The sequence below is a fragment of the Anomalospiza imberbis genome, chromosome 19, assembly GCF_031753505.1.
Source record: "Anomalospiza imberbis isolate Cuckoo-Finch-1a 21T00152 chromosome 19, ASM3175350v1, whole genome shotgun sequence".
Taxonomy (NCBI): domain Eukaryota; kingdom Metazoa; phylum Chordata; class Aves; order Passeriformes; family Viduidae; genus Anomalospiza; species Anomalospiza imberbis.
In genome coordinates, this window is record NC_089699.1 from 6,257,545 (window position 1) to 6,285,534 (window position 27,990).

The window sequence follows — 27,990 nt, forward strand, 5'->3', positions numbered from 1 at the left end:
CACACAGCTCTGGAAACAACATCGAACCCTGAAAGCTGCAACTACAGCTCCACTGATTCCACAGGAAATTCAAGGAGGCACTTCAGCCCGGCCAGGATGTCACAACAGGTAAGTTGCTCTTTCCTGCTATCCAACAGCTCCATCCACACCCAAATATTTTATCTTCAGGCTCAAATTCATTCCATCAAACCACAGCCACAAAACACACGTACACCGAACGCTGGGTTTCTGCAAGGCAAGTGTTTTATTTGAGAAGAAGTTTGAGTTCACAAGTACTTCCCAGTGTGATACAGGTGGGTTTGTTCACATCCATAAACACCAGTGCACGTGCACTTTGCTCAGACCTAGATCTTCCAGCCATCAGCTGCAATCCCAACTGTGTTCTAACCCCACTGTTCCACTTTTCCACTCTTTTAGTTCTGTTAAGTTTTATAACCAACCGTGACAGATTCCCCTGATTCAAAGAAAGTAAAAATTTTTCACTATTTGTATCATATTTACAGAGAGCAAAGTGCATTGTTTTAAACCAATTACAATATCAAATTTTAAACTTAGTTAAATCTTTATAGCACAACCATTTAAAGTTAAGAAAAGTCTAAATATATCTGAGCAATTTTTACTATAATATTTTAGTATGAGTCATGCCAACCATCTGAAGTCTGAATACTCAGGTCATTCTTACCCAAATCTTCTAATTCATATTTGTGGGACTGCACTTACTGTTACTCTCCTTGTCACTTCCATTTAACCCCCCCAGAGTCACTAATGTACCCTAGCTCAGACTGTGCACCAGTATCTTTGCTGAACACTTGTCTCCCCAAATTCCCACTGTCTGTGTTTTCTGTAAAAATAAAGCAGTAAGGAACAATAAAACCCCTTACAAATCATCAGATTTGACACTGCTCCTTCCATAACCCAGTGGTGGCACAACAGACCAGCTTTGCCCACTGCACTCATTTTCTAAAATTGAAAATATGCCAAGCACCAACCAACCCAGCAGCCACAGGTGCTTCTTCTCACCCAACCACGGAGCCTTCCTCCCACATTTTGCTGTCTTTTTACAAAATTATTTAAATATGTATTGTAGTACAGCACACTGAAATATCACACTAAAACAATGAAATGCTATTATCAACTTCGAATGGTAACAGCTTACTTCTACCTGTACAGTTAATTACCAAGGAGCTGGACATCCTTCCAGAAAATACTACTGGAATTTCAGTTCTTCTAGCAAGGAAAAATGAATGTGAGTAAATTACATTAAATTAAAATAAATAGTAGAAATATTATTAATTACATATGTTTGCCAAATGCAGCTAAAGGGCCTTGTCTACTCATTAAATTATAAAAAGAATGTTTTCAGATTCACAGAATCTGACTGAAATTTTGGATTAGGACATTTGACAGGCAAAAGGAAAGGAAAGGGAAACAGAAGACCATGGAGATATTAATGGGAAAAGGGCTGTGAACAGACAGAAAGCTAAACCAGAACAAACAAGGGCAGACACAAGAACTTGCTTCCAGCACCTCTGTCCCACAGCTGCAGCTCTCCATAACAATCTGCTGCTGGAGCAGCAGCAGGACTGGGAAGATGCTGCTGTGGAACAACTGTGGGAGCACAGCAGCTATGAGGTGAGAGAGCAAGGGCAGGCTGACTGTCGTGCTGCTTTCCAGGCCAGTGGAGCCTTGACAAACAGTGCAGCCCTTTCCGTCAGCAGGGAGGAATCTGTGCAGGGAAACTAGTGCCCAAGTTAAAGATTACAAAATTGCCTTTAATTAGTGTGGCTCAAACTGCATTAAACCTTCCCCATAGCAGGTGTTTTACCATCAATTCTGAGTTTGTGCTACTTGGGATGAGCTGGGGCTGCTCATTCCTAGGGGACTGTGTCAGAATTTCTCAAATGTACCTGGTTACTTCAGAAGTTTCTTCATCATGTTTAGGGTGGAGCCCCTGTACCCCGTCCCAAAATGGTTCCAGTGGTTGATGTAATTAAAGAGCTGATACAACTTGTTCCGTTTCTCAAATCCTGGAGCTTTGGGTATTTTACTGTGATAGGCAGAGAAAAAAGAGCTGCTGAATCCCCCAAACATTCCAGCAATGGCCAGCTCAAATTCTGAATGGCCATAGAAGCAGGCAGGGTCAAATATAATCGGCCCGGAGTCGTCCTCAGCCACATTCCCTGCCCACAGGTCCCCATGCAGGAGAGCAGGAACAATTTCTACATCACAGAACATTTCAGGAATCTTTGGCTGAAAAACCATAAACAGACATGTAACAATTAAAGAGTTTTGAAGAAAATAATAAATTAAATAAAGTACTGTAGCATGTTAGAGCCTAAGCTGGCCAAATGCTGCCTGTGTTCAGCCCTCATGGAGTGCTTTGGACATTGATGGCAACAAGAACAACCCAGTGATAAATGTTCTGGATTGTTATTGACCAAGCTCAGCAAAGCATTTAATTCACAGTCTAGTATCAACACCTGGTACTGATGTATTGTTTCTAGGCATGGATACTGTTGGCTGTCATGAGAAATATAAAATAACTTCATTTAAACTAAAAAGTTTCAATGGCGAAAAGGATTGCAGTAAGCATCTGGACCAATGAACAGAAGAGAGGGGGAACATCCCTGGTGTTCCCAGAGTGCTGCATGGAAGCCTGAACCAGCCTCAGCCTGGGCCAGGTAAAATACAAATCTGTCCAGGCAGCAGAATTTCACACACTTCATAACACCAAGCTCTTAGGATTAACCATATTATTATTATTACTAGCTGTATTCTCAGAAATAAATGTTCGTGCTGAATTACAGGGGGCTTTTCCCACTATCTATACAAATTGAAAGAGTAACAAGAATTCTGTTCAGCTGACAGTGTTGCTGGACCCACTGTGAAGCTCATCCAGACCCTGCTCTTCATTCCAAGCTGGGCAAATCCCTTATAAAACACCTTTACATTCCCACTGATACACATTTTCTGAAATTCTAGAAAACAGATTTAAAACATGGTTCATACTTTTAGCTGTGACCAGAGTTCTCTGGCTTCTCTGTCTCCATAATCTTTTTCAATCAAATCCAGCTGAGCCTGGAGTCGGTGACGGATGAAGAAGGATGGCCAGTCACTCTGCCACTCATTCACCTGGAAAATACAGCACAAGTTTGTCACACACCGTTTTAACACACAATTTTATTCAGTGTTCATAAGAGAGATCCAGTTAAAACATTCAGTGCTGACACAATGGCCTGGACAATGTCAGTGACCAATGCACAGTGACATCAGATGTTTTGTTTTGGGCGTGCTGCTCCCCACCACACTTTGGTGGGGCTCTCTTTAATATAAGTTAAGGTTATGGCTGTTTTCCTTCATCCTCATTTTTTAAATGTATTTTAGAGGGAAAGTTTCTGGCAAGATCATTTCAGTGTTCAATGCCATCTTTCAAATCTTTCTGGAAATGCAGAAGTATTCATTCATTTTTACTGGGTAATATAGTAAAAATGTGGCAAACCTCAACTCAGGGAAGAAATGATGATGTCTGGCTCCAGATCAGAAAGCTGAAGGATAGCTTTATTAAAACTATACTATATTACATTAATATACTATTTAAAGAGATATTCTACTATTTGCATACTTACTTCTTACTTATCTAACTCAAACTCATGACTCTCTGCTGAGCGTCCGAGACACGGCTAGATCTAATTAGTCATTAAACTTAAACAATTTTCACTAGAATCTAATCAAGCAATTACTTCAAGTAAACAATCTCTAGACTCAATTCTACATGAGGAAAACAAAGAAGCTGAGATAAAGATTGTTTTCTCTTCTTCTTTCTGTGTTACTCTAAGAAATCCTGAGACAGAATTATGTCTCTCTGTCTAGAGAATGTGAATGTCACAGGTAACATGTTTCTAATTTGGTGAAAAGCTGTACAGCAAAGAGTTTGAGATGCTGGAGGTTCATTCAGTTGTTGTAGAATGAAATCCTGACACGTGCAGAGCCAGAAAATGGTGGGATTGTCTCCAAGAGCCCTTTCCTCTCCAAGAGCCCTTTCCAATGTCTCATGAGCTGTTGCATGATGAGGCTTTCCAAAAGCAGTGCAGAGATCCATATAGTAGGGTTAATAAAACCAAGATATGGTATGTGAAGGGACACTGAATTCTTTAAATATCACCAAGCTAAAGAACCACCACATCACTCCAAATTCTCACTCAATCCACCGTGCCTGCTGGCCACATGCACAGTACCAGGGATGGAACAGGGAAAACAAAGCTGTGGTCAGAAAGCTGCAGACAAATGGAGCAAGCTCAGGTATGAGGAGTTTACAGACCTCTGCAAGTGCCTGTTGGCTTTCACAGCTGGGGAACAGATCATACCTGTGGGATATAACCACAGCAAGTGGCTGTGTGGAATCCAAACTGATCCACAAACTGGGCCTCGGAGTGACCAGCTCCTTTTCCTACAGAACAAAGGAATTATTAGGGGATTTGAGATCTTTACATGGTAAAGTTTGCAAACACAGAACTTAAAGGAAAAAGAACTTTAAGCAATAAGTTACACTTATTTCATGGTCACAACCCTTTCTAAAGCTGGAAAGAAATTTTTTGAACTTGAAGATGCTGAATGGAAATGGAGGCATAGTCAGCCATGGTCAGTGAGTTTCCTTTGCATGAAGGAGTTGGACATTCAGGAAAGGAGCCCAAATAAGAGTCACAATCTGCTCTTCTGGCACTTGGACATGTTGCCATTAATTGTGGCTTAGGTTTGAGTCATACATTATTTGGGGCCTGCCAGTAATTTGGCCTTCACTCAAAAATAATGGATTATAATTTGTCCACCACTAAGAGTCAGACCCAGTCCACTCTGAAGTCATGGGAACAATACAGATACAGGCTGGCACTTGAGATTTTAATAGCAACAACTCAAAAAAATAATTCTTTATATAGCTGATTTTCTTTTCTTTTATGCTTTAATTCACTTTGAGGAGCAGCAATTTTTGAATATTTTGCTACTTATTTGAGTTCAAAAATGTCATCCTCAACATCTTCAAAGGGGAGCTTAATTCTGCATTTACTAAGGGACAATATTCTGTAATCATTAAATTATCTAAACCAACAGCAAGCAAAAAATGGGATTTCTGTAAGCTCAAGAACATTTTAAGAGAGTGCATGAGGCTGAAAGTTTTCACTGACACTGAGGAAGAGTACAAATTGCCAGTTTGACTTAGGAAAGTTGAAAGCAATGCTGCACCACAGCCAAAGGAATTGCTTCCTTTTTGGTTTAGTACATTACATCAATGCTTTACCAATTGTGCTTCCTTCAGTCCTCAGCTTCTCTCCAAGTTTCTGGTTATAAAGATGAAGTTCTGCTATCTGCTCTCCCAGCTTTGAAGAGTATCTGTAGGATTAAATAAACCAAAATGAAACTGGAACAAGTGAACAAATATTACACCGGAAAAAAAAAAAACCCTCAACTAAATATGACCAAGGCTATTTTTGGCAAACATAGAACCTTCATCAATTTCACAAGCACCTAACAGGGAGCAAATGACTTAATAACAGCTCTGAAGACAGATAACACAACAAACACACTGAATGGTCTTGCAAGGAAGGTAAAGAGAACACAAGGTTGTATAAACAGGAACAGAAAGGGCAGGAGGATGGTGCGCTCCTCCTTATATCAGCCCCACTATCAGCAGAGAACAGAACATGGTATCTCCTGTTGGGCTTTACCCTTCCAAATCAGCTGAGCAGCAGTTGAAAGGGTAAGTCTAAAAAGAAACCATAGGCAGGGATTGAGTCAAGGCTGCCTAAAGCTGAAGGCAAGACAACTAAAAACCAGTGAAACATTCCACAGGTATCTTAACAGGAGTTTCAAGGATGGAAACTAATTTTTTCTCCATGCCCAGAATGGGGGGAAAATAATGGATTTAAAATTGCAACCAGAAGGACTAAGGTTAGACATTGGAAAATCCTTTCTAGGAACAGTGGGATGGATTGGAATAATCTGTTTGTGGAGGCTGTGGAATTGCAATTATTGTCCCAAATAAAATAAATAGGTTGGACAAGCAGCTGCCAGAAGAGCCATAGCAATGACACTGTTCCCATATGGAGGCCTGGAACACAGCAGTGCTACTGAAAATCTGTTTTCAGCACCACATGACTCCTGAATTCCAGTTCAGGTTGGCTGACAGATGAAATGCAGATTCATATCATCTTAACTTAATCTTGGCTTAAATCATACTGGAAGATTCTACAGAGAGAAGCAGGGGTTTCGAAGACATAAACAGCCTGTAAGGTTAAAGAAACCTGTTGGGCTGGGAAAAGAAACTCCAGTGAAAAATCTCAAGAGAGAATGATGAGCCAAGCTCAGCTGTGATTAAATTCAGTGTAGCAGCATCTCAGCACACGTGGAGCAGCACACAAATGAGCAGTGACAGCCATTTCTAGAGCAGGAAAAGCAAAATATGGACAAGGAGTGTGTGCACACATATACAGATACATACACACATATATATTTTAACATGTGCAAGAGAAACACAGATCTCAACAGAGAAAAGCTCTGTCTCTGACAGAATAAAGCAACTCTGCTCATGAAGTTTCCTGGCTGACTGTAAGACATTAAAAAAAAAAAAAAGTCCCAAAACATAGTAAAAAGAGATGCATGGCCATACTTGTTGAGGTGCTTCATCTTTAGGTACTCCATGGCAAACATGGCTCCTCCTCCAGGCAGGTCAATCACTTTGATGGGCTGAGGCACTCTCACAATGTTGGTTTTCTGAATCGCTTCCAAACTTGCCATTTCCCCTTCAAACATTTTTCTAGCCTGTCAAGGAATAAGAATATCCCTGGGCTAAACTATGGATGTCTACAATGAGCACTTCTGACAAAGTGGCAAGGAGTTAATTCCTCTTGATAAAAGAGCTGCAGCAAAGCTTCAGTCCACACAGGAAGACTTAAGGGCCTTAACCCTAACTGCTTTTTTTTTTCCTAAATTCATTCCAGGGTTGTAGGATATGTCACATTTCACCCTGATTTCCAGCTGCTTATGAAGACCCCAAACTACCTGGATGCAACAGCGCCTCTGAGGACAATGTGGCCACTGCTAAAAGAGGTAACACAGAGCCCTTAAATTGGTTCCTCTTTCCCCACAGGCCAGTGGATGGAGATGACAGCACAAACACTCAGCGTGTGCTCTGCATTTCTGAAGCAAAGCTGCTGTTTTTTACAGCAGTTTAGGATGATTTTGATATTGATAAAGCAAATTTCTGATGCACTGTGGTGTTAGAAAAAGCAATCGAGTATTAATTTAGTAATAGAAAAGCCAAGAGTTTGGCTTGAGAAGCTGCAAGTTTTACTTTTAGAAATGCCAAAAGCAACGAGGATGTTTGAAATTTCTGTAGCTTTAATGATAATACGTGAGTTTTAGCACTGGCCCCTGATTGTGCCCTCCCATTATCAATCCTCCCAACAGGAACATGAAAAGGAATGCAGTGAATGCAAAGTCAGCTCTGGGCTTTTCCAAACTCCAAGTACCACAGTAACAGCTTTGTGCTTGGCCTCCTTTTTACAGGAATTACAGTTCATTCCTGCTGTTGAGGTTTATCACATTGCATTACACTGCATTTCACACTAACCAAACCTGCTACATTAATTCTGGATATAAAACAGACTCAGCTTTAAAAAGGAAACTCAGAACTGAAATAATTATGTATTATTAACGAGCAGCTGCTTTTAAAATAAAAAGCTATCTCTATGCAACTATAAGATCTGCTGGCATTGACCTGAGGTTTGTGGTTGATTTTCACAAACACCCGTCCTCTGTCAGTCTCATACGTTTGGCCTTGGCTGATGCATCCTCCCCCAGAGCTCCCCAGTGCCTTCAGAAGGTTGGTGTTCAGCTCTGCCTTCAGGATCTTCTCCATGGTCATTTCCAGGCTGCTGCAGCCGCTCCTCTGCTAAGCCTGCTGCGAAACAGGATTAAAGGTCTGGGTCCTTCTGTCACTGTCACTCTGCGATGAGGTAGGAAGGGCCACCCACCACAGGAAAAAAAATTTAAAGAACACAGCTAAAAAAATAGCTCAGCCAGAGAGAATGTTTCAAAATGCTTTGCTTGCCGTGGGCTTTTACACATATACATGAAAAATAAAATTCGTTATAGGTATTTGCTACAATAAACTGGAGAGGTTATTCTAGGAGAGGTGGGTCCTGGGGCCTCTCAGCGGTGCTGGAGCTGCTGGTATTTGTAGTCTGGAGCCGCTCTAGAGCTCCGGGATCGCCTGCGGAGGAGCGGTTTTAGGCCGATCCACTAGAGGGAAGATGAAGGCAGCCCCAGGAACGGCCACAAGCGCTGTATGGGGGGCATTTGGTGTGAAATCCAAAGCTTCAGCCCAAAAAGGATGTGATTAAATCCGTTAATCGGCCGGGTGGGGTGCGGGGAGGAGGATGAGCCAGGCGGGGAGCCCGGCTGGAGCCCACGATTCCCTGCGGAAATTCCTGCCGGTGCGGGACCGTGCCGTGGGGACGGGGAGATCCCGGCCGGGCTGCGGGACGGGACCGGGACCTGCGGAAATTCCTGCCGGTGCCGGACCGTGCCGTGGGGACGGGGAGATCCCGGCCGGGCTGTGGGACGGGACCTGCGGGCACAGCGCGGCTGAGCGGCACCGCCGGGTCCCGGTGTGAGGGGCCATTGATCCCGCAGTGAGGGGCGGCCGCTCCCGGTGTGAGGGAACGGTTCCTGCAGTGTCGGAGGTGTTCCCGGTGTGAGGGGCCATTGATCCCGCAGTGAGGGGCGGCCGCTCCCGGTGTGAGGGAACGGTTCCTGCAGTGTCGGAGGTGTTCCCGGTGTGAGGGGCCATTGATCCTGCAGTGAGGGGCGGCCGCTCCCGGTGTTACGGAGGCTGTTCCCGCTGTTATGGGAACAGGAGTTCCCGGTGTTACGGAGGCTGTTCCCGCTGTTATGGGAACAGGAGTTCCCGGTGTTACGGAGGCTGTTCCCGCTGTTATGGGAACAGGAGTTCCCGGTGTTACGGAGGCTGCTCCCGGTGCGAGGGAGACCTGGCACCGCAGTGATGGGGGGCTGCTCCCGGTGTGAGAGGCGGCTGGTCCCGCCGGGATGGGGAGCTGCTCCCGGTGTGAGGGGATGCTGTTCCCGCCGGGATGGGGGCCTGTTCCCGGTGTTATGGGGGGCTGTTCCCGGTGTTATGGGCAGCTGTTCCCGGTGTTATGAGGGGCTGTTCCCCGTGTTATGAGGGGCTGTTCCCGGTGTTATGGGGGGCTGTTCCCGGTGTTATGGGGGGCTGTTCCCGGTGTTATGGGCAGCTGTTCCCGGTGTTATGAGGGGCTGTTCCCGGTGTTATGGGGGGCTGTTCCCGGTGTTATGAGGGGCTGTTCCCGGTGTTATGGGCAGCTGTTCCCGGTGTTATGAGGGGCTGTTCCTGCTGAGAGGGAAGGCTGTTCCCGGTGTTATGAGGGGCTGTTCCTGCTGAGAGGGAAGGCTGTTCCCGGTGTTATGAGGGGCTGTTCCCGGTGTTATGAGGGGCTGTTCCCGGTGTTATGAGGGGCTGTTCCCGGTGTTATGAGGGGCTGTTCCCGGTGTTATGGGGGGCTGTTCCCGCTGAGAGGGAAGGCTGTTCCCCGTGTTATGAGAGGCTGTTCCCGGTGTTATGAGGGGCTGTTCCCGGTGTTATGGGCAGCTGTTCCCGGTGTTATGAGGGGCTGTTCCCCGTGTTATGAGGGGCTGTTCCCGGTGTTATGGGGGGCTGTTCCCGGTGTTATGGGGGGCTGTTCCCCGTGTTATGAGGGGCTGTTCCCGGTGTTATGGGGGGCTGTTCCCGGTGTTATGGGGGGCTGTTCCCGGTGTTATGAGGGGCTGTTCCCCGTGTTATGAGGGGCTGTTCCCGGTGTTATGGGGGGCTGTTCCCGGTGTTATGAGGGGCTGTTCCCCGTGTTATGAGGGGCTGTTCCCGGTGTTATGAGGGGCTGTTCCCGGTGTTATGAGGGGCTGTTCCCGGTGTTATGAGAGGCTGTTCCCGGTGTTATGGGGGGCTGTTCCCGGTGTTATGGGGGGCTGTTCCTGCTGAGAGGGAAGGCTGTTCCCGGTGTTATGAGGGGCTGTTCCCGGTGTTATGGGGGGCTGTTCCGGTGTTATGGGGGGCTGTTCCCGGTGTGACAGGAGTCTGACACTGTTCCCCACTCCGCACAAGCGCCCCGTGGCCCTCCAGACTCGAAGACACGGATTCCTGTTTAATGGCAGCGCTCGCTCCATCTGCCTACCACACCGACAAAAATTAGAACGTGAAGTCTTATTTTAGAGCGTGCTCACCACAGAAATGCTGCTTTGGGATGAATGACACATCCAATGCCACCGAAAGGACATGACATCCTGCTGCTGGATTTTCTGCATTTTAGTTTCTGATATGCATTGGTTTCACTATGTTGTGTGTTTCTATACAGGTCGTAAATACCATTAGATTAAATTCTTAATTCCATGAAATCTGTGAATTACTAATAAAAATAAAAGAAAATCCTGTATTTTTTTGCAAATGATTAAAAATATAAAAATGAGTTATGGGTCTGAATAGTCAGGCAGAGGAACTTAAAATGCATTAAACAAAATGAATATATATTAAACACAATTAAAGTGTGTTCAATACAATAAAATGTATTAAATATACTTAACGACTTTACTTATCAGTTAAATTCTACCAATAGTGTGACAAATTCTGCAGTGCTACAATTGTGCATTTGAATTCCTTGTGAAGTTCCCTCAGTAACTTTTGAAGACAAACTTCACTAAGCTAAAAATGGACCTATAATTATTATGCACATGGACAACAAGGTTTAGGGTATGTAATTAATTTGATAAATGGTTTTGTATGGTTTTTAATACTCTGGGGAATTAATTTGTAGGTTAAATACTTTCCTGTAAGAATAAGTTTCATTTCATACCACTCTCTGAGAAAGTCCTAGGACAAAAATGCCACAGACACTGTGGTAAAAGAAACACGGCTTGAAGAACATTATTTCAAAAAGTAAATAAATTGAATGTTTCTGAAAAATAAATCCTTTCTTCAGATTCTTTAGAAATGGTTTCTTTAACTGGGGAGGTTTGGCTTTATCTTCCTTTAGAAGAATTTGAAGAACAATATACCTGAATTAGATACCAGGAAAGTGAATTCAGCCTTTAAGTATCATATGAGGCTTCTGAGACAACATCTGTCTACAGAAAGGTTACCTGAACCGTGGAAGAATATCTCAAGCCAGGTCTTTCATGTGTGAAGGGCTTGTGTGACTCCTCCTGCTCAGGAACTGGTGCAGCTTCATCCCAGTTTCCTATCAGCGTCCCCACCGCTGAGAGAGAGATACCACCAAGAGTCTGTGATGTTCCTCCTGGATCACCACTGTGGGTGTAAAAATTCCGGCCAGCAGAGTGCCAGAGCAGTGCCGCACCCGCAGCAATCAGTGCATCAGCTTAAAGAAAAGTGCCAGCAGAACAAGTCTGCTCACAGGGAAAGCCCAACCCGCAAACCCCCGTGCGGGGGAAGGAATTCCCGTGGGCTCGGTCCCCGGCTACGAGCAGGCTCCGCCCGCTGGGCTGAGTGCCGGGGGAGCTCCGGGAAGCGCTGGGACGGAGCTGTCGGGATGTTGAAATTGCATCTCCGGGGCGCACACGGGCAGGGCTGCCTGCAGCTCCGCGGGGTTAAAGCTGGATCGGAGACACCCAGAGTTCAGCACATGCCCGCCCAGTGTCCGGGCACAGCATGAGCAGTTCTGTCCCATGCACACGGCTGTTCACTGGTTCATTTCTTCCACATTTTACCCTTGGCCTCCTCCATCAGCAGCCTGGTCCCTTTCTGTGCTATGCAGGAGCAATGCCTGGCTGGAGGGAGCATTTCCACGGATGTGTGTCAGTCCCCAAGGCCAGAGTCTCTGCTCCTCCTGCCAGCCACGATAAACACAAGGTAAGGACAGGCTGGAGCAGCACTCCTCGCTCCTGGTAACGCCTGCAGCAATCCCACGTGGATTAAGTAAAGCCTGGGGCTCTAGTTGGGCAGGAGAAGCTATAAAGAAAGCAAAGGGTTTGTTATTTCACATTACCCAGCCTCTTGGCTGCCCGAGGAAACAAAATCTCATCAAGATGCAATGTGATTATTCTATTTTATATGCATCTATGAGTAGCCAAGGAATACTCTAGCAGCTGGTCTGTGCAGAGCCCCGGGGCTGCGCTCAGCGGTTGTGCCCCGGAAAGCTGCGGTCACCTCCCAGCAGAGCTGGTCACAAATCCGACACGCAGCATCAGCGGGAGGCACAGAGCGAGCACGGCAAGGAGAACGCACAGGAGGCCGGGGAATAGCTGCTGTTGGTGTGAGCACACCAGGCCTGGGCTCCAGCTCACCATACAGCCATGGAATAGTCCGGCTTAGAAGGGGCCTCACCAGGCCCCCAGGCTCCATCATCTTGCTTGAAGTGAAATTACTATTTGAGTCCAGTTGGGGTGTTCAGGGCCTCGGTTCCCGAGCACTTCCACATTTTCAAGACGTATGTGTGGTGTTGGTAGTTGGGTTTGGTTTGGGGTTTTGTCAAGTCAGGGAATTCCTATTTTAGCGGGTTCCAACCGCAACTCCTGTGTTTTTACTGGTTTGATAGGAAAGCTTTTACCAAACCGTCCTTTGGAGCTGGGAGGGGCCCAGGCCACCCATCTTCCCCTCCGGCCCGGCGGTCAGTCCCGGTCATTCCCGGTCCACTCCTGGCACTCCCTCCGGCATGCCCGCGGCGCTCGACTACTCGGCGCTCCTCCCGCCGGCGGCTGGCTGCGCTCTGCGCTCGGCGGCGGTGCCTGGCAGGGCCGGAAGCAGCCGCCGGCCTGTCCGCCTGGGCCCGGCGGGACTCGGCCCGACTCCGCTCCGCTCAGCCCGGCTCGGGCGGGTTCGGCTCAGCTCGGCCCGGCCGGGCTCGGTCCGGCCCCGCTCCCGCGGGCTCGCTGGCCGGGACCCGGCTCGGTTCGGGCTCAACTCGGCCCGGCTCGGTCCGGGCTCCCGCGGCGGGGCTGAGGCGGGCGGGCGCCGCCATGGTGTGAGGGGCGGGGGCGGAGGGGCCGAGCCGGAGCCATGAACCTGCTCCCGGCCAACCCGCACGGCAACGGGCTGCTCTACGCCGGCTTCAACCAGGACCACGGTGAGGCTGCGGGCCCGGGGAGCCGGGTGGTGCCGCGGAGGGGCGGCGGTGCAGAGCCGGGGCCGGGCCAGGGGCTGCCGCGGCTCCCAACCGGTCACTGCGGGGTCCCGCTAGCGTCCCGGGGCTGCGGCTGCTGGAAGGAGCCGGGAAGGCCGCGGGCAGCGGGAGGATCGAGTGGCTCTCCGTTGCTGTAGCGCTGTGCGGTGTGTGTGCGCCCAGCGCTTCGGAGAGCCCAATGGGTGGGTGGGTGACGGGAGAAGGAGCAGGGCCAGGACCCGGCTGGCTGGGGCTTGCTGCGCTTGGCTGCTCACCGGGTGTGGCTCCGTCGGGCTCCTCAAAGCCTGTGCTTCAGGGGCTTCTTTGGGAACCGCTCACTGTTCAGCCCCTTTCTCCGTGTAAGTACTCCACATTCAAAATGAGTGGTGTAACTGCTTTTTTCTTTCTTTTTACCTGGTTTGTGTTTTAAAAACTGTGGTTAAGACTACTGATCACGCTGGCAGGCGAGCACTGGTACAACAGCCCCCGTGCATCCTTGGCTTATCTTTTCCCTTTGTTAGAGGGGAAGAGGGCCTGCTCCAGAAACGGGGTGCATGTTCCTCATCCTGCTTTGGCAAGACAAAAATAGCACCAGTCTTATGAGTAAGTGTCATTTTTGTGGAATAAGGAGTAGAAGCCCATTGTTTTGTAACATCCTTTTGACTTAACAAATAATATTCTTGCTTAAGACGCTCTTGCAGCCTCTGTCTTAGACTGCAGCTCACGTACAGCTCATGTACCTGTTGCTGACGCTGTTGAAGTTGTGTGTAAACATGAATTATTCTGTTGATTTTAGTCAAACGTCTCTGATGACATCTTGGCAGTAGCACATGAAGCAGGTAATGAGGTGAGAGCATCTTGGCAGCTCTCTCCCTGCTATGCCATAGACATGAAAAGAATAGAATTGTTTGTTTCTTCGTAGCTCTGCACTTTTTTTCATCTTGCCTCTCCAACGGAGAGGGAAAAGGTTTTTGAGGATGAGCTTAATTTCAGATCTGCAGGGTCTGTAATGGAGCAGTGATATTTGGTGCTTGGTCTGTAAAGCTGTGTAAGAAGAAAAGTTTCTCTTTTATTGCAAAATGCCTTTAGATCATCATTTTAGTGTAAAATTTGTTTGTTATGAAGGCTCCCTTAATTCCATTGCAATAAATGCAAGACACCCCCCCTTTTCAAATGATATCACATCCAAAGCACCTTGAGGAATTTGTCTTGGGAATCTGTGAGCTGGCAGTATTCATGTCCCATCCCACCTCAGCTGGCCAGGCAATTGAGTGATGACAAAAAACATGAAGAAAAAACCACAATTGGCTTCTGTTTGTCAGCTCCTGGAGCTGCTCCTGGCAGGAACGATGACGCTGCACTGCCGGTAACTCAGTGACCTTTTATGAGTTTAGGGCTCTTGTAAAGTGCTGAAGGGCAGGTGATGTTTGGCCAGCTGAAGGAGAGCAGAGAGGAGGGAAAGCTCCCTGCTTCCTTCTTGCTTCTGCTGGGAACAGAACGTGAGTCACTGCAGTGCTGAAGCTCACACGTGTGGGTGTCTGCATGTAGTGCCACAATAACCTAATTTCCTAGTAATTTAAGACTGGCCGATCCCACAAGGATGGGAGAACAGGAGGAGCCATCCAAGAAGTCTCTCTGGGGCTGAATCTCCCTGACTGGCAAGTGATAAAGCAGCTGTGGTTGTTCTGCCATGGGCCTCCCTCGCTCTGACTTGAGTGATGCTGGTGTTATAGCAGGTGCCTTTGCTACTTTTAGGCTTTAAATTAAAAAGTAAAGAAACAATGTAACGCAAGGAAATGGAAGTTGTCAGTTGTTTGAAGTCAGAATATTCTGATTTTATCTTCTTAATTTCAGGACTGTGAGCTCCTGATTTCAGATCCTTTCCTAATTCTTTGAGAAGGACACTAAAGTGCTTTTCAGAAATAAAGAGACAAAACATCATAATAAATGGCCATACCTATAAATTGCTGACTGTCACTGTTGCAGCCTAAAGCTGCTTTGAAGACTGAGGTGTAGGTTTGTTTTGGTGTGGAAACACTTGACTTATATATTTACTCTTCTTCAGTAGGCTGGAATTTTGGTAGGCTCCTGTGCTCTTGGCTTTACACAGCATTTATGGTGCCAGGAAAACCACCATGGCAGAAACGGTGCTGGCCATCATCGCTTCCCTGTGCTCCACTACTGCCACTGTGGGGCCTCAGGCCCAGAACCTGCAGGTTTCTCTGTGCCAACACATTAATTTAACCCTTCCTTTTCCTGCAGACTTGGAGGAACAAAACTCACTCTGGTCTCCCTGCCACTGTTAGCAAAAAGCACTTTTACTGTAGGAACAGGTGTGACTGTGGGTCAGGCAATATCTCTGTAATCATTACATGTTTTTAAAAAACTCAGTGGCTTTTAAGCTCATCTGTCCCTTCTTCAGAAAAAGAGAGGTGCACTTCTTGTGGAAGGAAGTGAACCTAAGGAAGCTTTCCCTCCTCTGACAGCCCCTTCCAGCTCTCACATGGAAGGGCTTACAAGCTGTAGCCATCAAATTTGTGATTCCAGTGGAACAGAAATCAGTCAGATGGGAATGACCAAGCTTCAAAGCTGCTCCTGTAACCTGGAAATGAAGCAGTAACAGGAAACATCCTGTAGGGTTTTCTTCTCTTTTTTGACTCAGGGGTTGCCGTGCTTGAGAGCTTCCTATCTCTGTGGGTAGTGATCGACCACATGGGGAATTTCACTGTTACTCACATCCCCATGTTCTGCTGTGTTGTCTTCAGTTAAAAATGTGGATATTCCCAAGGCATTAAAGCAGCCCACGTCTTACTCACGAGGTTGGCCCTGCAGAAAGCTGTAGTGGTGCTGCAGGAAGTGTAAAGTGTGTGTTTGATTGCATCAGGAATGCTGCATTTGGGTTGGTAGGAGCTTCTGGGATCAGCACAACTCAAACCTTACAGCACTTTCTTACTGCAGAACAGCTTCAGCATCTCTTCCCTTTGACTTTCCTGGAAATACAATATGGGAGTAGAAAACTGTAGCTGGAAAATAATTACATGGATCAGCTGTGAGGAGCAGATCAGTTCTCATCCTGTACAGCAGTGCTTCATGTAGAGGGGAAGGTTTCCATTGCAGTTTGCTCCCTGGCTGTCCCAGTGCTGGGAGATCACAGCAGCTCACGCTTACAGACCCGGCTGCCAGAGCAAATCAATGCTGAGGGGGGAGGAGAGAAAGTCAACAGGGTTCATATCAAAGCCTATGGCAATATGGTTGCTAATCCTGCTACAATTATTACATTCACATGATCTACTTTGTGTGTGTGTTTATCTATGTAAACAAGAACTTTGTGCACTTAATTTATTACAGTATCTTGGACAGGGTGAAGTTGTACCTGGGAGTCTTTTGGGTTAAGGGCATAGGTTTTTGTATTTTGTCTTCTTCCCCCACGTGCCCTGTGATTGTTGGAGTATCGAGTCTGGGGAGGGGTTGTGTTTAGACAGAGCTCCTCAGCTTTTATTTGAGGGGTGCAAATCATTGCAGTACATAAGAATAGAACCAGAATAACTGGAATTTATGTTCCAGTACCTCAGAGATCTTTAACTGGATTTTTGGTACAGTACACAAAAATTGTGAGCAGCCAACCTGCCCTCAGGGTGCTGCCAGTGACAGCAGCTTCTTGGTGGCTTGTCATTGCTCTGAGTTCACAGTGGCATTTCTTGGTACCAGTGCCTGTGTTCACCTGTGACCAGGACAAGGGACTGGCAGCTTAATGGATTCCACTAAAGAAGCACATACTTCTATATGAAAAAGTAACTACAATTATTTTCCAGAGAGTTTTAATCAGGCTTCTGCTTATGTCCTGGGTTAGACTTCAGCTATTGGCATATAATTGTTGGCATGGTACAGCAGTCAGCTCTTGTTAACACAGTTGGAAAAGCTGTTTGATGAGCACTGTGCTCTGCAAACATCCACAGCAGAGTTGTAATCATGAGGTGAATTTGGATCTATTAAGAAAGGAGGGAGCTCACTTCATAACTGTTGGACTATAAACATTAAGATGCTGGTTTCCTGCACTCCAGTGCATGGCACAGGTTCCAGGTAGGTTGGGAATTGGTTTCCTTCCCTTCTGTTGTTTTCTTACCTGCCTAAAACCAATACCAAGACATTTCCACCAGGCCAGCGTAGAGGACAACTTCTCTGGAAGATTTTCACTAACAGAGCCTGTGAGTGCTCTTCAGCTTGAGTGTAACCATGCAGTCACTGAGCAGTGCTTTCCTAACCCTCTGGCTCTTGCTTCCTTTTTGAGTGCATCTGGCAATTACTGTATATATGTGCTTTTTACCACAGGATGCTTTGCATGTGGAATGGAAAATGGATTCCGAGTTTATAATGCAGATCCACTCAAAGAAAAAGAGAAACAAGGTAAAACACTTACTTATTACACCATGCTGCTCTGTGTTGGAAGCTCAGCCTTCTCATTTTTTCCTGACCGATTCTTGCTCAGCTTTCACTTTTCCATCCCTGGAAGGCTTTGAATAAAGCCTCAGGAAAGGCAGCTCCTGCTGGTCCCACAGGGACTCTCACTCGTGCTGGTCAAAAGTCTCTGTGCTGTTAATTTGCACAGCTGGCTGATGAGGAATTTGTCTCAGCTTCTGGCAGAGCTGTGTTTGCTGTTGCTACTGTTTGTAGCCTCAGTAGGAGAGGCATTTCCTGGGTATTTACGAGCAGGAGGAGTCGCTCCCTGCAGCCATCAGAAGTTGTTCTGTTCTTGTGTGCTGATCTGGATGATCCAGTGTGGCAGTAAGACTCCAGGCTTTTTCCTGGAGATCTCAGTGTAACATTTCTCATACTCAAGAGTATTGTCTGCAAGAGCACTGAGAGGTCAGACCTCTAATGCTCTAAATCTTACCTTCTGTGTGTGCTTGAAAACTTTGGGAGGATCTTAATATGGTAAAGCTACTCCTGTGTCTTAACAGAAGTCAGGAGATGAGCTGTGTTAACAGTTGAACTTCTTATCAGAAAGCAAACAAAACTGAGTCAAAATATGGGAAACTGAAACTGAGCCATGTCATTCTAACCCTAAATATAGGAAGTGAGCTGCTAAACAGGTTTCTCAGCACTTTCAGCCTGTGGTGAGAAAAGGGATTTAATAAGAGGAAAAATGTACTTAAACTAACAATTCCTGCAAAATCAGGCACACTTTCACTTGCTACTTGCTGTCAGGATTTTAGTCACTCTTCACATGGCCAAAGCTGACAAACTATTTTCTGCTCTTAACAGTAAATTCTTCCATAAGCAACATGCGTTGGGACTATCACTTGTGTCTCTGTGCTCAAAGAGTCGGGATTTGGCCTGAAGTCCTGTAGAGGTGCTTGTTGAAACTCTCCCTGCCAGCAGCTCTGGATGGAGATACTTCCAGGACTCCTCTGGTGAAAAGTTTCTTATGAGTCAGATTGCCTTTTCCCTGTGGATTCTGAGAGCTCTCACTGAACTGGCTGCCTAGGCACACAGAGATCCTGTTCATTGTTCATGTAGGTTTAAACCTGCCCAAGACACTCCCAGCTGGAGCTTGTCCATTTGGTTTTCTCTGTAACCCAGTATGAAACCAAATCTTGTTGCAACCCCAGCTTGTCTGTCTTGCATCCAGGAGTTCCAAGAAATTCCCATCCAAGCAATGGTTCAGCGCTCTAACACAGATTCAGAACACATGACACATTCTTAAATTGTTTTGGGTTATCCCTTGTTAATACTGTAGACCTTTTTGTCACAGTGAGAACACCTCTTCATAGCAGAATGGGCTGCCCTGCTTTAAATGCTTTAATGGAGTCAAGAGGAGGATCTGGTGCAGAAAGTGGTAGTGTTCAAGTACAACTGTTCAGGAAGGAAACAGCACTCAGAAGTACTGTTGAGGAAACCACAAGGGCTTGTATGAAATCCAGGCTTTACTGCTCCAGTATGAAGAACTTTCAAGGAATCCACATTCTCTGGTTTTTAAGGGCAGCCAGGGTAGGAAGATACTCTTCTTCTCAGATACCTGAGAAATGTGCTGGATAAGACAAGCTTTTCTTGTAACAGTGGTAAAAATTAGACGGCAATTTAACCAGTTCTGACACTTCAAATAAAATATTTGTCTTGCAGAGTTTCTAGAAGGTGGTGTCGGCCATGTGGAAATGTTGTTTCGTTGCAACTATTTAGCACTAGTAGGTGGAGGAAAAAAGCCGAAGTACCCACCCAACAAAGGTGAGCTTGAGGGGTGGAGCCTGCAAAGGCCTGCCTTGGCCCTGCGTGACACTGCCCAGAGAGCTCCCACAGCAGGGCCCTGAGCTGAGGTCCCGAAGGTCGGGTGAAGGGGATGCTGCTGCAGGTTAAGTCACCGTGGTGCAGTGAGTTGCATCACTGCTGGTGCAGTGCTGACAGGCTGGTACCTGCAGGGACTGCTCTCCAAGGCCTGCTGACCTTCCCACAGCGAGCTCTGCAAGGAGCAGGAGGCTCCCTGCCTGGCATGCTTTGTAGGAAAACGTACTACTCTTTTCAACTGCTGCATTAGTTCTTCCATAACCCTCAGAGCAACCGAAAATTAGCTGCTTTTCTTTAGAAGAATATATCTTTATTGTCAGTTTTTGTGGTTGGAGTTGACCAGCTCCTGCCTGCACAAGTTACAGTGTGAGAGAGGGGGTTGATACGTAGTGGCTCAATGCCTTCTGGTCAGCAGGATGCCTGTCTGCAGCTGCTTAACTGCAGACAGTTAAGGACCTCTTGATCAGACTGCTGGAGAGCTGCAAGTTGTTATAAGGGAGCTGTGGATCTTTGAATATGCCTTGATGGTCTAATGCAATCTCTGCACTGTTCTAGTCATGATCTGGGATGACCTGAAGAAGAAGACTGTCATTGAGATAGAGTTTTCCACAGAAGTCAAAGCAGTGAAGCTGCGAAGAGACAGGTAGGTACAGCAGAGGGGTCCAGACACCCAGCTTGGCTCCGTGCTCCTACTCACTCCCAGCTGCTTGTAAAAAGAAAAAGATCCTGCTGTAACAGCAGCAATTGAAACAGGCTTTTGGGGTCAGAGTATCAGGTGTAAACAGGCCACAGTTTAAGTATACTGCTATGTGAAACCTTGGTGAAAAGCCTACAAGACTTCCTGGTCCCCTGATGTAGGGAAATATTCTCCTGTGGCTCCTGCTGGTTTTCTAGGTGTGGAGGGGAGTGAAGAAAATTCCAGCAGATCCCTGGAGCAAGAGCAGCTGTGAACAGCTGGAGTCTGTGTATGTGTGGGTGGAAGGGCTGGATAAAAGTGCTTTGCAGGCTTATCATTGCGTGGCTGCTGCAAGGCTGGGAGTCTCTTGTGGGGGAGGGCAGGAAGAATGTGGCTATTAAATCAGTTGAAAGTCTTTGCAGGTCTGAATGAATGTTTGTGTCCCTGTTTTATCCACCGAGTCACAGGAACTTCTGGTCTGTTTCAGAATTGTGGTTGTCTTGGACTCAATGATTAAAGTTTTCACCTTCACACACAATCCCCACCAGCTGCACGTCTTTGAAACCTGCTACAACCCTAAAGGTTAGTTGTACGTGTGGGCTGGGGAATAGAAGCAAGTTTATTGTGTTCTTGACATGCCATTTATCTTCAGCTGCCTCAGTCAGTTCTTCAGAAGTCATTAAACACTTACTGCACTGCAGTTGTGTCCTTTGGAGATGCTGTTGTGTTTATAGAATGCTTATTAGAATTTATAAATACTTGGCCCAGAAAAGCTGTTTCCTGTGCTCATGTTATAGACGAGATTTTTGAAGAGCTATATGCTTCTGTAAAGAACCTGTATTTTTACTGGAAGGTTACTTATAAACACAAATTCCAATGAAGTGCATCATTTCTCTTTCCTAATAGAGGTGTTAAGCAAACTCTCCTGTTATAGTGAGCAAACAGATTCTGTTCTTTTTAAATAGCAAGGCCTGGCTGTGGCTGTTGTTGAACCAAGGGGAGGGGCTCATTCAGTGATGGCAGAAGGAGCTGGTGAAGGGCTCTCTGCAGGGCTGGCAGTGGCTTGGAGGAGTGTCAGCAAGGGTGGAGCAAACACTTCTTGATCGTGCTGCACGTGGAACAAGGGGTGCAGGCAGTGCTTGACTGGTGGAGAGGAGCAGCTCAGATGTCAGGAGGGTGTTTTCTCCACCACACTATACAGGATTGGAATCCCCATCTCAGGGTTTTCATGCCTGCCTGGAGCAAACATGGAATGGCTGTTACGGAATCCCAGCCTGCACGCAGCTCCAGCAGCCTGACTGACTGACAGGCAGGGGATGCAGCAGGAGGAGGTTTTTTTCTTGCTCTGAGGTTTCAGGAATTCACTTGGCATCCGCAAAACACCTGGGATTGGTGTGATTTACCTTAAATGGGCCACAAAATATTACAAAGAAAAAAGTGCCAGTGCTGTAAGAACCAGGTTGAAACACAAATTAATAATAGTTTCACTGATGGAGCAGAAGCTCAGATGTCATCTCTGATAAACTCTTACCCTTTCTGAGCTGCTAAGGAGACCTTTTTACTTCTTCTTTAAATAACTTTGATGTAATTGACTGACTGGGCTGATCTGCAAAATCACCCAGATTCTGGATAACCACAGCTGGATTACACTGAAATAAAGTGATGATAGCAAGTTAAAATTATGCTACTCCTCTGCTTAACTGTGCTCTGCACTCATGGGCAGACGATGTTTTGGGACTAGCAATTAATGTAATGGCACTAACCATTAAAATGAAATTTGGATTTACTCCATCAGTGTTTGTTTATCCTGAAATTATCAAGATTTTAGAAACTTACATTTGAAAAGTTGATTAGGTTATGGAAATGATCCAATTGTTCTTGTTCTTTTTTTTTTTTTTTTTTTTTGTCTTTCAGGTCTCTGTGTCCTTTGTCCAAATAGTAATAATTCTCTTCTTGCATTTCCTGGAACACACACTGGGCACGTGCAGATCGTGGATCTGGCTAACACAGAGAAGCCTCCTGTGGACATCCCAGCTCATGAAGGAGTCTTGAGCTGCATCGCTTTAAACCTGCAGGGAACAAGAATTGCAACAGCATCAGAAAAAGTAAGAATGATGTCCCCTGCCTCTGGCTTACTGTGTGTTCCAGTGTAGTGAGATAAAATAGCAAGTCACATCCTTTGGAGGAAAGACAGAGAAATACCTAGTGGGAAAAGCTGCCACTGAGCTGTGCACTCTCAGTCTTTGTCTTCCCTGCTCCTCTGGGATGCCCAAACAGCTGACAGCCAAGGGCTGTGCCTGAGGTAGTCTTTGTTTTAGCTGGCTGTAGCAGTGATTCTTCAGTGACATTTCAACACAACTTGGCCCAAGTAGGTTCATGTCTTTGATGTGTTCTTCAGGAGATACTGTTAGTTTTTTTTAAAAAAGCATTTGTGGGGGGAGCTTATGTACATTTATCAGCTTTATTGTTTTCTGCTTAAATTCACTCCAAACCCACTGGCTAAAGAAATACTTGTAAACAGTTCAGTTGTACTGGCGGGCTGTGTTCTGCTCTGGCTTAGCTCCTGTTACAGAGCAGGACAGGGTGGGCTGCCCCCTCACACAGAAAGGGAGCGTGTGGCCACGTCTTCCACGCGGCTGAAGAGACAGGACACTGACAAGAACATGAACTTAGGGTGCAGTGCAGATCCCCTGTGCTGGGCTGAGGCAGAGAGAAAACGACACGGAGCTGCCTTCTCCCTGGGAGCCACAGAGGGAGCTGCCAGGGCATTCGTCTCCCCAGGGAGCATCAGGCAGATGGACCCATCTCCCTGAGGCAAGCAGAGCTCTTGCTGCCTTCTTCCACTCAGCTGAAATCAGTTTCTTAAGGACAAGCCAAATTAATCCAACGAGTCTCTGTTTCACATAGTTTCTACTGCCCAGCCTGTCACTCAAACAGTTTAAAAAAAGAAAATGTATCCCAAGTCTCTCTTAAGCTTAATGATTTCATGTCTTCTAAACAGAGTTCTAAAAGCTGCCAACTCCATTGCTAAATAGAGCCATTATCTGCTGCGTTTGTATTAAACATTCCTTGTTTTGCATAGAGAAGAAGTTCAAGCAGCTTTTATTTTCCAGCTGAACTAGGAGTCTGAGCACAGTCAGCAAACATCTCAAGCCTGTCTCTTAATCAAAACTGAACTATGTTTACCAAGTCTTTCTCTGCTGGGTAGTTATTTCCTGGCGTGTGACTGGAGAGCTGCCTCTGTTAACCAGGTGTGTCACAGGAGCTGCAGGTGGTGATGCCTACACTGTACACCCAGTCATCATCAGAGGAAAGCAGCACTGATTTGTCGATCACTTTATTTGAGACACCCTGGCTCGTTCTGCAGCTCTGCTGTCAGGCTGGGTGGCTCCAGCTGAAGGACAGTTTCCCAGTGCAGTGTTCTGTCACCTGACTGGGCAGTGCCTCAGATTTGGATCAACACAGATCACAAGTGTGTGGTAACTGATTCTTCTGAGTTATGTCAACTGAACCGGTTTTAAGAGAAGACCAGCCACAGCTTGATTATACTTAGTGGGAAAGAACTGCACAGCAGCAATGAAAAACGCAGTAGTACTGAGGGGAGCATGGCAGAAGTGACCCACAGATCCTGGGCACACTCTACACCAGGCAGTGTCTGCAAATCAGGGCCAGGGCTGCAGCAGTGCCTAGGAACTGAACTAAAAGTGACAAGATTGGACCCTGAGGCATTATAACATTGTGGTGATGGTGTGGGGGGAAACTAGTGTTTTTAACCCAAAGTAAGAGAGGTTTGCTAATCTACCAAGAAGAAAAGCCCAGCAGTGGGTGCAGGGGCATGCTGGTCAGACAAAAGTTTAGGGTGCATTCTGTGCAGGTGCATTAGGGTGCACAGATGTGTGCAGATGTGTGCAGATGCATAGGGTGCATTAGGCTGCACAGATGTAAAGACAGTCTTCTGCCTTTCCTAATACAATGCTTGATTCCTTTCCAAGGGGACCCTCATAAGAATATTTGATACTTCATCAGGGCATTTAATCCAGGAGCTACGTCGAGGATCACAAGCAGCCAATATATACTGGTACGTTCAGCTGCTTCTGTGCCATCTGTGGGTCTGGCTGTGCTGAGCCCCTCAGCCAGCACAGGATGGCTGTGGTACCCTGGCTGCCTCTGCATCTCCCTCTGGGCTCACTGCTGGGAGAAGGCAGGAGCTGGGAGCTCTGTGAGGCCTGGCACAGGCTACAGGACCAGGGACAGAGCTGTGGCTGTTGCCAGGCCATGACTCTCCTCAACCCAGGTGGGAACTGAGGGATACTGAACTTCCCACTGACACCCAGGGAGTGTCCTGATGCACTTGTACAGTGCTCAGGGGGACTGGGGTGAGCTCGGGGGCAAGGGGAGCTTTATGCCCACATCCTTGTGTGCAGGGGAGCACCCAGGGCAGAGGTGTGACTGTCCCAGGAGCAGGGAAACCCTCTGCCCGTTCCCCATGAAAACTCCCATTCCTCTGCCAAGCCCCGCTGTGGGGTAGCAGTTGCACATTCTGCCCACTCCTCAGAGCAGAGCAGTGTCACAGTGACCCACACCAGTGGTGTCCATGTCGGGGCTGCTGCTGCTGCCACCGCAGGCCCTGTTCTGAGAGCTGCCCGTTCATCCCAAAGCAGCCCTGGCTGTTACCACCCTGCCTGCTGGGCTGGCACAACTGCAGCAGCACAACTGTCTGTGCCAGGGCTGTGGGTCTGTCCCAGGAGAAATCCTGCAGCTGTCTGTGTTCTCTGCAGTATTAACTTCAACCAGGATGCTTCCCTCATCTGCGTCTCCAGTGACCACGGCACAGTCCACATTTTTGCTGCAGAAGACCCCAAAAGAAATAAGCAGTCAAGGTAGGGATGGAGCCGATCTGAAGCCCTGGGGGGTGGTCCTTGAGCTTTGAATTGCATTTAGAACACTGGCCATGTCACTCAGCAGCAAAATCCTCCCACTGCTGAAGGTGGAAAGCTTTATCAGTTGGGCTGGCCTGAAGCTGCAGATTTATTAATCTCTGGTAATTGCCGAGTTCCTGCTGTCCTTTGAGGGGCTGTAGCATTTCAGTAGAGGGTCAGTGTAGGTTTTAGTGGACCTTGGATGAACATATGTTGTGGACACCTTCCTCTACTAAAAATCAATCCTTCTGGCAGTTTTTGCAGTCACTTAAAGCCAGCAAGGTAGTTGTAGTGTTTCCCTTCCTGCAAGGGGAAATTACTCAGGTTATCTGATTCTTACTCAAATAAAAAGCCAGTAAAAAATCAAGTGAAACCTGCACTTTGTTCAATCACTCCAGCAGCTCTGAATCCACCCTAGTCAACACCAACCTGTTAACGTCTTTTTTTTTTTTGTTTTCTCTTTCAGTTTGGCCTCTGCCACCTTTCTCCCCAAATACTTCAGTTCCAAATGGAGTTTTTCCAAATTCCAGGTTCCCTCAGGCTCTCCGTGCATTTGTGCCTTTGGAACAGAGCCAAATGCTGTCATAGGTGAGTGTTGGAGGCGTCCCCAGGTTCTGGCTGGAGAACCAGGCTTTGAACTGTGCTGGCTTGGAGGGAGGGAATGCTCAGCTGAGACAGGGCTGTGTCCCTGTCATCCAAGAGCTCTGGCTGCTCCCACTGCCCAAGGAGGGAGGCACAGCACGGGGCTGGCACAGCACGGGGCTGGCACAGCACAGGGAGACAGGGCTGGTGGCTTAGGGGTCCCTCCAGAACACCTCTGTGAGTCTGAAGGACAGCTTATGCTGGAGCAAAGGAAAACACCTCTGGCACAGCCCCCTGACCCTGCTTGTTTGTGTTGCAGCAATATGTGCAGATGGCAGCTACTACAAGTTCTTATTCAACCAAAAAGGGGAATGCTCAAGGGATGTGTACGCTCAGTTCCTAGAAATGACAGACGACAAGCTCTGACTGAGGGGAGGGGAGTGCACGGCTCAAAGCACTGCCTCGGCCACCCGCGCCTTTGAGGGACAGAATCTGAGTGCCCAGCACTGATCCAGAAGTTCAGCAGAGCTCATGGAGAAGCCTGGCTCAACATGATCACAAGCAGCTCTGAAGTAGTGGACTGCATATGTTTGTTCTCGTTTCTGCAAGTATTCATCATTAAAATCTCTTTGGGTTACTGTCACCAACTCAAGTTTTCAAGATGTGGCTTTCAACAAGCTTGTACCTATTGGGTTTCTCTTTAGTCTAGACTGTGACATGACTGTAGCTCCAACAAGAGTGCCTGCCACAGGGAAAGCTCTGCAGGGGCTGTCCACACCTTTGGCTGGCTTTAGGAAAGGGGATGTGAAACCAGAAGGTTTTAGGCATTGCTTTACTTCCACTGCATGGCTGGGAGCAGGGGAACACTTGGGGTCATGCTCTCTCCACCAGGAGTCCTGCCTCCTCCCTCCCTCCCCTGGCACAGCTGAGGGAACAGAGAAGGTGACAAGTATGGAGCAAGGGACACCTGTAGATCAAGTCCTGCTTGTCCTCTGACCTGGTGCCCGGCGCTGGGTGGTGGTGGTCGTGTGGCCTCTGCCAGTGCTGCTTCAGGTGAGGGATCAGCATTACTTGTCCAAGGTGCCAAACTCCATGAAGCATCTGGAGGCACCTTTGGGCAAGGGCTGACCCAACTCCCCTCTCCTGTGTGGGCACAGCAAGCACCCAGGGCTCCTGTAGCTGTAGAGCCGATTCCTTCCATAATCCAACAGTCGGTACTGGTGTGACAGCTGTGAAACTGCTGCCAAACTACTGCCAAACTGCTGCAGCTGGGAGGCTGGAGAGGCCATGGCCGTGTCCAGCACGAGAACTGAACAAGGTGGCAGGAAGTTCCATGTCTGCAATGGCTTTAAACTTGCAAACTTGACTTTTTTTTTTCCCTTTGAGCTGTCGCATACTATTGCTGCTGGCCCAGGGACAGGTAGGTTAGACTTGTACACTCTTCCCCAAAAATTGTTACCCTATTTCCTGCTGACCTAAGGCACAAGCTCCTAACCCAGAACATGAGATGGCCCCACGTTCGGCGTCTGTGGCACTAAACACTGGGGCAGGGAGGTCTTGCTCTTCTGAAAGCTAATCTCACAGATGCTTCAGCCCTGACACTCGGTGACTTCAGTTGCAAACTCTAACTTTGACAAGTCCCTTTTAGTGTCATGTAACCTACTAAGGACTAACTTACCATGTTGATGTCAAGGTTGCATGTTGCTTTTATGCGTATTTAACCACAAGAATTGTTTTGCACACTTATTTGTAATATGTTATTTCTTTTAAATAAAAGTGACTAACTTTGCTGTATTCACTGATGGTCACAGCCATGGTTTCCATTGCTCCAGGCTGGGGGAATAAACATGTGAGTCAATAGTGGTGGCTGGTGAAGGACAGGAGCTGAATCTGCTGCATGAGGAGGGGACAGGAGCACGTGGGCCACTGCCTGGGACATGCACCTTGTGGTCTGTCCCAAAATAAGTGCAACTTCCCAGTGCAACCCAGTTCTTGTTCAGCACTTACCTCACCATTCCCCCCGTGCTGGGCTGGACCAGCAGCAGGACCTGGAACTGTCATCTCCTGGAGAAGGATGCGCCAGGGGAGCGCTGCAGCCTGCTCCCCCCGGGCGGTGGAAATCCCCCATGAGCAGCTGGGAGCTGCTCATGGTCCCAGCACCAGGAAACTCCTGAACTCCCCCACCAGCCCCTGCCTCTGCTCCAACAGCTCTGCTGGGCCTCAGCTGCTGCTGCACCAACCCCCAGCCCTCCTGTTCCTGTTATCCTGGAGCTGACAAGAGACTAACAACACATTTCTGGAGAACGTTTAAACTCTTCTAAAGGTGCAAAGTTTT

At 47.3% G+C, this 27,990-nt stretch overlaps 2 protein-coding genes and 1 long non-coding RNA gene across 7 annotated transcripts; 1 reads left to right on the forward strand and 2 right to left on the reverse strand.

Annotated features, from left to right (window-relative positions):
• Positions 1-225: 225 nt before the first annotated feature.
• Positions 226-7,918, reverse strand: FN3K (fructosamine 3 kinase). The gene is made up of 6 exons (XM_068209375.1): positions 7,772-7,918; positions 6,662-6,813; positions 5,294-5,385; positions 4,365-4,447; positions 3,010-3,132; positions 226-2,250 (listed from the first exon to the last, which is right to left on the reverse strand). The coding sequence occupies exons 1-6, from the start codon at positions 7,916-7,918 to the stop codon at positions 1,912-1,914; spliced, it is 936 nt and encodes a 311-aa protein (XP_068065476.1). The 3' UTR covers positions 226-1,911.
• On the forward strand, positions 7,870-27,453 carry WDR45B (WD repeat domain 45B). 5 transcript variants are annotated; one of them, XM_068209366.1, is made up of 11 exons: positions 13,145-13,163; positions 13,664-13,802; positions 17,529-17,603; positions 19,320-19,421; positions 20,034-20,121; positions 20,642-20,736; positions 22,069-22,259; positions 24,147-24,232; positions 24,933-25,034; positions 25,540-25,661; positions 25,975-27,453. In XM_068209366.1, exons 2-11 carry the CDS (start codon positions 13,754-13,756, stop codon positions 26,079-26,081), a joined length of 1,017 nt encoding a protein of 338 aa, XP_068065467.1. In that variant the 5' UTR covers positions 13,145-13,163; positions 13,664-13,753; the 3' UTR covers positions 26,082-27,453. The 5 variants fall into 5 exon arrangements, with proteins under 5 accessions (XP_068065470.1, XP_068065466.1, XP_068065469.1 ...); XM_068209369.1 differs by lacking the exons at positions 13,145-13,163; positions 13,664-13,802 and adding an exon at positions 7,870-8,009; XM_068209365.1 differs by lacking the exon at positions 13,664-13,802 and having other exon boundaries at positions 13,024-13,163.
• Positions 20,737-22,099, reverse strand: LOC137485110 (uncharacterized). The gene is made up of 3 exons (XR_011005181.1): positions 21,991-22,099; positions 21,686-21,803; positions 20,737-21,600 (listed from the first exon to the last, which is right to left on the reverse strand). It is a non-coding gene; the product is annotated as an uncharacterized lncRNA (long non-coding RNA).
• Positions 27,454-27,990: the final 537 nt, after the last annotated feature.